General features: G+C 54.1%; 1 protein-coding gene across 4 annotated transcripts in view; it reads right to left on the bottom strand.

Annotated features, from left to right (window-relative positions):
• Positions 1 to 253: 253 nt before the first annotated feature.
• The window catches only part of LOC107050579 (NAD-dependent malic enzyme, mitochondrial-like), a 41292-nt gene continuing 29353 nt past the window's right edge, over positions 254 to 12192 (bottom strand). For 2 of the 4 annotated variants that reach the window (XM_040655661.2, XM_040655660.2), the window contains exons 15-16: positions 7976 to 8074; positions 254 to 469 (exon numbers count right to left, since the gene is read on the bottom strand). In XM_040655661.2, the coding sequence (XP_040511595.1) occupies positions 320 to 469; positions 7976 to 8074 (249 nt within the window). In that variant the 3' untranslated portion in view covers positions 254 to 319. The remainder of the gene's footprint in view (positions 470 to 7975; positions 8075 to 12192) is intronic. The other 2 variants (XM_046905722.1, XM_046905720.1) reach the window with 2 other exon arrangements.

Raw genomic sequence — 12192 nt, 5'->3', positions numbered from 1 at the left:
GACATCCGGACTTCCCCTCCCCCACTTCCGGTTTTAAGGTTCCCACACCCCATGCGCCACACCCTCACTTCCGGTTTGAAGTCTCCGCCCTCCCCTCCCCCACTTCCGGCCCACTCCACCCCCACTTCCGGTTTGAAGTCTCCGCCCCCCCCATCCCCCACACCCGCCCTTCCCCTCCCCCACTTCCTCCCTCCATTTAACCCTTTCACGCCCCATCCATCCCCCACAACCCCAAAAGAACCCCATTTCCTATGGGCTTCGCCGGGCCTTTTTATGGGGGGGAGGGGATTTGGGGGGTGGTGGGGGGGGATCCCCCTTTTTAGGACGGGGCGTTTCGGGGCCATTGGTAAACGTCGGGGACGAACGAATCGTATTGGGAAGTCCACACTTTGGAACGGACGTACGGTTCCTTCTCGGGGGGTTCCGGGTAATGGAAGGCCATCCCGTTGGCGTAGAGAAACTCCATCACCTAACGGAGGGACGACGAGAAGGGGGGGGGGGGTTGGGGGTCGCAATGGGGGGCGGGACCCATTGGGACCCATTGGGAGACATTGAGACCCATTGGGATTCATTGGGATTCATTGGGACACATTGGGACCCATAGAACCCATTGGGACCCATTGATACCCATAGAATCCATTCGGACCCATTGGGACCCATAGAGACCCATAGAACCCATTGGGATTCATTGGGACCCATTGAGACCCATAGAACCCATTGGGATCCATTCAGACCCATTGGCACTCATAGAGACCCATTGGCGCCCATTGGGACCCATAGAGACCCATTGAGACTCATTGGGACCCATTGAGACTCATTGCGACCCATTGAGACCCATAGAACCCATTGGGACCCATTGAGACACATTGGGACCCATAGAACCCATTGGGACCCATAGAGACCCATAGAACCCATTGGGACCCATTGACACCCATAGAACCCATTCGGACCCATAGAGACCTATTGGCACCCATAGAACCCATTGGGACCCATTGAGACCCATTGAGACCCATAGAACCCATTGGGACCCATTGGGACCCATTGAGCCCCATAGAACCCAATTAGACCCATTCAGACCCATTGGGACCCATTGGGAGCCATTGGGACCCATAGAGACCCATTGAGGCCCATAGAACCCATAGAACCCATTGGGACCCATAGAGAGCCATTGGGACTCATAGAGACCCATTGAGGCCCATAGAACCCATTGGGACCCATTGGGACCCATAGAACCCATAGAACCCATTGGGACCCATTGGGATTCATTGGAACCCATTAAGACCCATAGAAACCATTGGGACCCATTGGGACCCTTTGAGACCCATTGAGACTCATTGGGACCCATTGGGACCCATAGAACCCATTGGGACCCATTGAGACCCATTGGGACCCATTGGGACCCATTGAGACTCATTGGGACCCATTGGGATCCATTCAGACCCATTGGGACCCATTGGGACCCATTGAGGCCCATAGAACCCAAAGAACCCATTGGGAACCATTGGGAACCATTGGGACCCATAGAGACCCATTGAGACCCATTGAGACCCATAGAACCCATTGGGACCCATTGAGACACATTGGGACTCATAGAGACCCATTGAGGCCCATAGAACCCATTGGGACCCATTGAGACCCATTGGGAGCCATTGGGACCCATAGAGACCCATTGGGACCCATTGAGGCCCATTGGGATTCATTGGGACCCATAGAACCCATTGGGACCCATTGAGACCCACTGGAACCCATAGAACCCATTGACACCCATAGAACCCATTGAGACCCATTCAGACCCATTGGGACCCATAGAACCCAATGGGACCCATAGAGAGCCATTGGGACCCATAGAACCCATTGGGACCCATTGGAACCCATTGGGACTCAGAGAGACCCATTGAGGCCCATAGAACCCATTGGGACCCATCGGGACCCATAGAGACCCATAGAATCCATTGACACCCATTGAGACCCATAGAACCCATTGGGACCCTTTGAGACCCATAGAACCCAATGGGACCTATAGAGAGCCATTGGGACCCATAGAACCCATAGAACCCATTGGGACCCATTGGGACCCATTGAGACCCATAGAACCCATTGGGACCCATTGAGGCCCATTGGGACCCATTGAGACCCATAGAACCCATTGGGACCCATAGAGAGCCATTGGGACCCACTGGGACCCATTGAGACCCATTGAGACCCACTGAGACCTATTGAGACCCATAGAACCCATTGGAACCCATTGACTCCCATTGAGACCCATTGAGACCCATTGACTCCCATTGAGACCCATTGACTCCCATTGAAACCCACTGAGACCCATTGCGACCCATTGAGACCCATTGAGACCCATTGAAACCCATTGACTCCCATTGAACCCAATGAGACCCATTCAGACCCACTGACTCCCATTGGAACCCATTGAACCCATTGGGACCCATTGGAACCCATTGAGACCCATAGAACCCATTGACTCCCATTGGAACCCATTGACTCCCATTGAACCCATTGGAACCCATTGGGACCCATTGACACCCATAGAACCCATTCGGACCCATAGAGACCTATTGGCACCCATAGAACCCATTGGGACCCATTGAACCCATTGGGACCCATAGAACACATTGAGACCCATTGGGACCCATTGGGATTCATTGGGACCCATTGAGACCCATAGAACCCATTGGGACCCATTGGGACCCATAGAGACCCATTGAGACTCATTGGGATTCATTGGGACCCATTGGGACCCATTGAGACCCATAGAGACCCATAGAACCCATTGAGGCCCATAGAACCCATAGAACCCATTGGGACCCACTGAGACACATTGGGACTCATAGAGACCCATTGGAACCCATTGAGACCCATAGAACCCATTCGGACCCATAGAGACCTATTGGCACCCATAGAACCCATTGGGACCCATTGGGACCCATTGAGACCCATTGGGACCCATTGGGATCCATTGGGACCTATAGAGACCCATTGGGACCCATAGGGAGCCATTGGGACCCATAGAACCCATTGGGACTCATAGAGACCCATTGACGCCCATAGAACCTATAGAACCCATTGGGACCCATAGAGAGCCATTGGGACCCATTGGGACCCATTCAGACCCATTGAGGCCCATTGGGACCCATAGAACCCATTGGGACTCATTGAGACCCATTGGGATTCATTGGGATTCATTGGGACCCATTGAGACCCATAGAGACCCATTGAGACCCATTGGGATTCATTGAGACCCATTGAGGCCCATAGAACCCATTGGGACCCATTGAGACCCATTGGGACCCATAGAACCCATTGGGATTCATTGGGACCCACTGAGACCCATTGGGACCCATTGGGACCCATAGAACCCATTGGGACCCATTGGGACTCATAGAGACCCATTGAGGCCCATAGAACCCATTGGGACCCATTGGGACCCATTGAGCCCCATAGAACCCAATTAGACCCATTCAGACCCATTGGGACCCATTGGGAGCCATTGGGACCCATTGGGACCCATAGAACCCAATGGGACCTATAGAGAGCCATTGGGACCCATAGAACCCATTGGGACCCATAGAGAGCCATTGGGACCCATTGGGACCCATTGAGACCCATTGAGACCCATTGAGACCTATTGAGACCCATAGAACACATTGGGACCCATTGGGACCCATTGGGACCCATACAACCCACTGATGCCCATTGGGACCCAATGAGACCTATTGAGACCCATAGAGACCCATAGAGACCCATAGAACCCATTGGGACCCATTGAGACCCATTGGGACCCATAGAACCCATTGGGACTCATTGAGACCCATTGGGATTCATTGGGACCCATTGGAACCCATTGGGACCCACAGAGAGCCATTGAGACCCATTGGGACCCATTAAGACCCTTTGAGACCCATAGAACCCATTGGGACCCATAGAACCCATTGGGACCCATTGAGACCCATTGGGACTCATAGAGACCCATTGAGGCCCATAGAACCCATTCGGACCCATAGAGACCTATTGGCACCCATAGAACCCATTGGGACCCATTGAACCCATTGGGACCCATAGAACACATTGAGACCCATTGGGACCCATTGGGATTCATTGGGACCTATAGAGACCCATTGGGACCCATAGAACCCATTGAGACCCATTGGGACTCATTGACACCCATAGAACCCATTGGGAGCCATTGGGAGCCATTGGGACCCATAGAACCCAATGGGACCTATAGAGAGCCATTGGGACCCATAGAACCCAATGGGACCCATAGAGAGCCATTGGGACCCATTGGGACCCATTGAGACCCATTGAGACCCATTGGTGCCCATTGGGACCCATTGAGACCCATTGGAACCCACTGGGACCCATTGAGACCCATTGAGACCCATTGACTCCCATTGGAACCCATTGAGACCCATTGAGACCCATTGAGCCCCATAGAACCCATTGGGACCCATTGGAACCCATTGACTCCCATTGAGACCCATTGAACCCATTGGAGCCCATTGGAACCCATTGAGACCCATTGACTCCCATTGGGACCCATTGGAACCCACTGAGCCCCATAGAACCCATTGGAGCCCATTGAGCCCCACAGAACCCACTGGGACCCATAGAACCCATTGGGACCCATTCAGACCCATTCAGACCCATTGAGTCGCATTGAACCCAATGAGACCCATAGAACCCTTTGGGATCCATTGGAACCCATTGAGACCCATTGACTCCCATTGGAACCCATTGGGACCCATTGGTGCCCATTGGAACCCATTGAAACCCATTGGGGCCCATAGAACCCATTGGGACCCATTGGAACCCATTGAGACCCATAGAACCCATTGGGACCCATTGACACCCATTGAGGCCCATAGAACCCATTGGCGCCCATTGGGACCCATTGAGACCTATTGAGACCCATAGAACCCATTGGGACCCATTGAGACCCATTGAGTCCCATTGAACCCATTGAGACTCATAGAGACCCATAGAACCCATTGGGACCCATTGGGACCCATAGAGACCCATTGAGACTCATTGGTATTCATTGGGACCCATTGGGACCCATAGAACCCATTGAGACCCATAGGGAGCCATTGGGACCCATTGAGACCCATTGAGACCCATTCGGACACATTGAGACCCATAGAACCCATTGGAACCCATTAGGACCCATTGGCACCCATTGAACCCATTGGAACCCATTGACTCCCATAGAACCCAATGAGCCCCATAGAACCCATTGGAACCCATAGAACCCATTGGGACCCATTGGTGCCCATAGAACCCATTGAGATCCATTGGAACCCATTGGGACCCATAGAACCCATCGAGACCCATTGAGACCCATTGGAACCCATTGACTCCCATTGAGACCCATTGACTCCCATTGGAACCCATTGGGACCCATTGAGACCCATTGACGCCCATAGAACCCATTGGAGCTCATTGAGCCCCACAGAACCCACTGGGACCCATAGAACCCATAGAACCCATTGGGACCCATTGAGACCCATTGAGACCCATAGAACCCATTGAAACCCATTGAGACCCATAGAACCCATTGAGACCCATTGAGACCCATTGGGACCCATTGGGACCCATTGAGACCCATAGAACCCATTGGGACCCATAGAAACCCATAGAACCCATTGGAACCCATTGAGTCCCATTGAGACCCATAGAACCCATTGGGACCCATTGGTGCCCATTGGAACCCATTGAGACCCATAGAACCTATTGGGACCCATTGACTCCCATTGAGACCCATTGAGACCCATTGACTCCCATTGAAACCCACTGAGACCCATTGGGACCCATTGAGACCCATTGGGACCCATTGGAACCCATTGACTCCCATTGAGACCCATAGAACCCATTGGAGCCCATTGACTCCCATTGAAACCCATTGAGACCCATTGGAGCCCATTGACTCCCATTGGAACCCATTGACTCCCATTGAGACCCATTGACTCCCATTGGAACCCATTGGAACCCATTGACGCCCATAGAACCCATTGGAGCCCATTGAGCCCCACAGAACCCACTGGGACCCATACAACCCATAGAACCCATTGGGACCCATTGAGACCCATTGAGCCCCATAGAACCCATTGAGACCCATTGAGACCCATTGAGACCCATTGAGCCCCATAGAACCCATTGGGACCCATTGGAACCCATTGACTCCCATTGAGACCCATTGAACCCATTGGAGCCCATTGGAACCCATTGACTCCCATTGACTCCCATTGGGACCCATTGGAACCCATTGAGACCCATTGGAACCCATTGACGCCCATAGAACCCATTGGAACCCATTGGAACCCATTGGAACCCATTGACTCCCATTGAGACCCATTGACTCCCATTGGAACCCATTGGAATCCATTGGAACCCATTGAGACCCATAGAACCCATTGGAGCCCATTGAGCCCCACAGAACCCACTGGGACCCATAGAACCCATAGAACCCATTGGGACCCATTGAGACCCATTGAGCCCCATAGAACCCATTGAGACCCATTGAGACCCATAGAACCCATTGGAACCCATTGGGACCCATTGAGACCCATTGGGACCCATTGAGACCCATTGAGACCCACTGAGACCCATTGAACCCATTGAGGCCCATTGAGGCCCATTGACTCCCATTGAGACCCATTGGAACCCATTGGAACCCATTGACTCCCATTGGAACCCATTGAAACCCATTGAAACCCACTGAGACCCATTGAGACCCATTGACTCCCATTGGAACCCATTGGAGCCCATTGAGACCCATTGACTCCCATTGGAACCCATTGGAACCCATTGGAACCCATTGACGCCCATAGAACCCATTGAGACCCATTGAGGCCCATTGAGACCCATTGAACCCATTGACTCCCATTGGAACCCATTGAAACCCATTGAACCCATTGGGACCCATTGAACCCATTGAGACCCATTGAACCCATTGAGACCCATTGACTCCCATTGAGACCCATTGGAACCCATTGGAACCCATTGACTCCCATTGGAACCCATTGACTCCCATTGGAACCCATTGGAACCCATTGACTCCCATTGGAACCCATTGGAACCCATTGACTCCCATTGGAACCCATTGGAACCCATTGACTCCCATTGAGACCCACTGACTCCCATTGGAACCCATTGGAACCCATTGAAACCCATTGAGTCCCATTGAACCCAATGAGACCCATAGAACCCATTGGCACCCATTGAGACCCATTGACTCCCATTGGAACCCATTGAAACCCATTGGGGCCCATAGAACCCATTGGGACCCATTGGGACCCATAGAGACCCATAGAACCCATTGGGACCCACTGGGACCCATAGAGACCCATAGAACCCATTGGGACCCATTGAGACCCATAGGCGCCCATTGGGACCCATAGAACCCATTGGGACCCATTGGGACCCATTGGGACCCATAGAACCCATTGGGACTGATTGAGCCCCATAGAACCCATAGAACCCATTGAGACCTATTGAGGCCCATTGGGACCCATTGGGACCCATTGAGACCCATTGAACCCATTGGAGCCCATTGAGACCCATTGAGACCCACTGAGACCCATAGAACCCATTGGGACCCATTGGGACCCATAGAACCCATTGGGACCCATAGAACCCATTGAGCCCCATAGAACCCATTGAGACCCATTGGAACCCATTGACTCCCATAGAACCCATTGAGACCCATTGAGGCCCATAGAGACCCATTGACTCCCATTGAGGCCCATTGAGGCCCATTGACTCCCATTGAGACCCATTGACTCCCATTGACTCCCATTGAGACCCATTGACTCCCATTGGAACCCATTGGAACCCATTCACGCCCATAGAACCCATTGGAGCCCATTGAGCCTCACAGAACCCACTGGGACCCATAGAGCCTTCGCTGTCTATGGGGTTTTTGGGGGGGGATTTGGGGGGGGATATGGGGGGCTGTGCTCACCCGGACGGCGATGCAGACGGACACCTCCCGGATGTGGGATAACGGGGGGTAGAGGCGGCCCTGCGCCAAATCCGGGGGGCTCAGCTGCTCCGATAGGGCCTGAAGCAATGGGGGGGGAGGGGTGGGGGGGTCATGGGGGCACATTGAGACCCATAGAACCCATCCGGACCCATTGAGAGCCATTGGGACCCATTGAGAGCCATTGGGACCCATAGAACCCATTGGGACCCATTGGGACCCATTGAGACCCATTGGGACCCATAGAGACCCATAGACACCCATTGGGACCCATAGAACCCATAGAGACCCATTGAGACCCATAGAACCCATTGAGACCCATAGAACCCATTCGGACCCATTGAGACCCATTGGGACCCATTGGGACCCATAGAACCCATTGGAACTCATTGAGACCCATTGGGACCCATAGAAGCCATTGGAACCCATAGAACCCATTGGGACCCATTGAGGCCCATTGGGACCCATAGAACCCATTGGGACCCATAGAGACCCATAGAGACCCATTCAGGCCCATAGAACCCATTGGGACCCATTGGGACCCATAGAACCCATTGACTCCCATTGAGACCCATTGGGACCCATTGGGACCCATAGAACCCATTGGGACCCATTGAGACCCATTGGGACCCATTGAGGCCCATTGGGACCCATAGAGACCCATTGACACCCATAGAACCCATTGGGACCCATTGGGACCCATAGAACCCATTGAGACCCATTGGGACCCATAGAACCCATTGGGACCCATAGAACCCATTGGGACCCATTGGGACACATTGAGACCCATAGAACCCATTGGGACCCATTGGGACCCATAGAACCCATTGGGACCCATAGAACCCATTGGGCCCCATTGACTCCCATAGAACCCATTGGGACCCATTGAGAGCCATTCGGACCCATAGAGACTCATAGACACCCATTGGGACCCATTGAGACCCATAGAACCCATTGAGACCCATAGAACCCATCGGGACCCCTTGAGGGCCATTGGGACCCATAGAGACCCATAGAGACCCATTGGGACCCATAGAACTCATTGGGACCCATTGGGACCCATTGAGAGACATTGGGACCCATTGAGGCCCATTGGGACCCATAGAGACCCATTGACACCCATAGAACCCATTGGGACCCATTGGGACCCATAGAACCCATTGGGACCCATAGAACCCATTGGGACCCATTGAGACCCATTGGGACCCATTGAGACCCATAGAACCCATTGGGACCCATTGAGACCCATAGAACCCATTGAGACCCATAGAACCCATCGGGACCCCTTGAGGGCCATTGGGACCCACAGAGACCCATAGAGACCCATTGGGACCCATTCGGACCATTGAGAGCCATAGAACCCATTGGGACCCATTGAGACCCATAGAGACCCATTGAGACCCATAGAACCCACTGAGACCCATTGAGACCCATAGAGACCGATAGAGACCCATAGAACCCATTGACTCCCAGTGAGACCCATTGAGACCCATAGAACCCATTGGGACCCATTGGGACCCATTGAGAGACATTGGGACCCATTGAGGCCCATTGGGACCCATTGAGACCCATTGAGACCCATAGAACCCATCCGGACCCATTGAGAGCCATTGGGACCCATAGAGACCCATAGAGACCCATTGGGACCCATAGAACTCATTGGGACCCATTGGGACCCATTGAGAGACATTGGGACCCATTGAGGCCCATTGGGACCCATAGAGACCCATTGACACCCATAGAACCCATTGGGACCCATTGGGACCCATAGAACCCATTGGGACCCATAGAACCCATTGGGACCCATTGAGACCCATTGGGACCCATTGAGACCCATAGAACCCATTGGGACCCATTGAGACCCATAGAACCCATTGAGACCCATAGAACCCATCGGGACCCCTTGAGGGCCATTGGGACCCACAGAGACCCATAGAGACCCATTGGGACCCATAGAACTCATTGGGACCCATTGGGACCCATTGAGAGACATTGGGACCCATTGAGGCCCATTGGGACCCATAGAGACCCATTGACACCCATAGAACCCATTGGGACCCATTGGGACCCATAGAACCCATTGGGACCCATAGAACCCATTGGGACCCATTGAGACCCATTGGGACCCATTGAGACCCATAGAACCCATTGGGACCCATTGAGACCCATAGAACCCATTGAGACCCATAGAACCCATCGGGACCCCTTGAGGGCCATTGGGACCCACAGAGACCCATAGAGACCCATTGGGACCCATTCGGACCATTGAGAGCCATAGAACCCATTGGGACCCATTGAGACCCATAGAGACCCATTGAGACCCATAGAACCCACTGAGACCCATTGAGACCCATAGAGACCGATAGAGACCCATAGAACCCATTGACTCCCAGTGAGACCCATTGAGACCCATAGAACCCATTGGGACCCATTGGGACCCATTGAGAGACATTGGGACCCATTGAGGCCCATTGGGACCCATTGAGACCCATTGAGACCCATAGAACCCATCCGGACCCATTGAGAGCCATTGGGACCCATAGAGACCCATAGACACCCATTGGGACCCATAGAACCCATTGGGACCCATTGGGACCCATTGAGAGACATTGGGACCCATTGAGGCACATTGGGACCCATAGAGACCCATTGACACCCATAGAACCCATTGGGACCCATTGGGACCCATAGAACCCATTGACTCCCATTGAGACCCATTGGGACCCATTGACTCCCATTGGGACCCATTGAATCCCATTGGGACCCATTGAATCCCATTGACTCCCATTGATTCCCATTATACCCCATTGCCCCCCATTGACCCCATTGCCCCCCATTGACTCCCATTGACTCCCATTGCCCCCCATTCCCCCCCATTGCCCCCCATTGACTCCCATTGGCTCCCATTGACTCCCATTGGCCCCCATTGACTCCCATTGACTCCCATTATAACCCCATTGCCCCCCATTGCCCCCCATTGACTCCCACTGCCCCCCACCGCCCCCCATTGCCCCCCACCGGCCCCATAGCCCCCCATAGCCCTCCCATAACCCCCCCAAATTCCCCCCGTTGCTCCCCATTGACTCCCATTGCCCCCCATTGCCCCCCATTGACTCCCATTATACCCCCATCGACCCCCATTGCCCCCCATTGACTCCCATTAAACCCTATTGACCCCCATTGACTCCCATTGCCCCCCATTGCCCCCCATTGACCCCCACTGCCCCCCATTGCCCCCCATTGACTCCCACCGCCCCCCACTGCCCCCCATTGCCTCCCATTGACTCCCATTGACCCCCATTGACCCCCATTGCCCCCCATTGACTCCCATTGACTCCCATTATACCCCCATTGACCCCCATTATACCCCCATTGCCCCCCATTGCCTCCCATTGACTCCCATTGACCCCCATTGACCCCCATTGCCCCCCATTGACTCCCATTGACCCCCATTATACCCCCATTGCCCCCCATTGACTCCCATTGACTTCTATTGACTCCCATTGCCCCCCATTGACTCCCATTGACTCCCATTGCCCCCCACCGCCCCCCATTGCCCCCCACCGGCCCCATAGCCCCCCATAGCCCCCCCATAACCCCCCCATTGACCCCCATTGACCCCCATTGCCCCCCATTGCCCCCCATTGCCCCCCATTGCCCCCCATTGCCTCCCATTGCCTCCCATTGCCCTCCATTGCCCCCCATTGACTTCCATTGCCCCCCATTGCCTCCCATTGCCCCCCATTCACTCCCATTAAATCCCATTGCCCCCCATTGCCCCCCATTGACTCCCATTGAGCCCCATTGCCCCCCATTGCCCCCCATTGCCCCCCATTATACCCCCATTGCCCCCCATTGCCCCCCATTGACTCCCATTGACTTCTATTGACTCCCATTGCCCCCCATTGCCCCCCATTGCCCCCCATTGCCTCCCATTGCCCCCCATTGACTCCCATTGAATCCCATTGAGTCCCATTGACTCCCACTGCCCCCCACCGCCCCCCATTGCCCCCCACCGGCCCCATAGCCCCCCATAGCCCCCCATAGCCCCCCCATAACCCCCGATTGACTCCCATTGCCCCCCACTGCCCTCCATTGCCCCCCATTGCCCCCCATTGACTCCCATTGCCCCCCATTGCCCCCCATTGCCCCCCATTGACTCCCATTGCCCCCCATTGACTCCCATTGCCCTCCATTGC

The sequence above is a fragment of the Gallus gallus genome, chromosome Z (genome assembly GCF_016699485.2).
Source record: "Gallus gallus isolate bGalGal1 chromosome Z, bGalGal1.mat.broiler.GRCg7b, whole genome shotgun sequence".
In the NCBI taxonomy this organism is placed as follows: Eukaryota; Metazoa; Chordata; class Aves; order Galliformes; family Phasianidae; genus Gallus; species Gallus gallus.
Note: the sequence above shows the minus strand (reverse complement) of the source record. Positions and strands in the feature narration are given on the sequence as shown.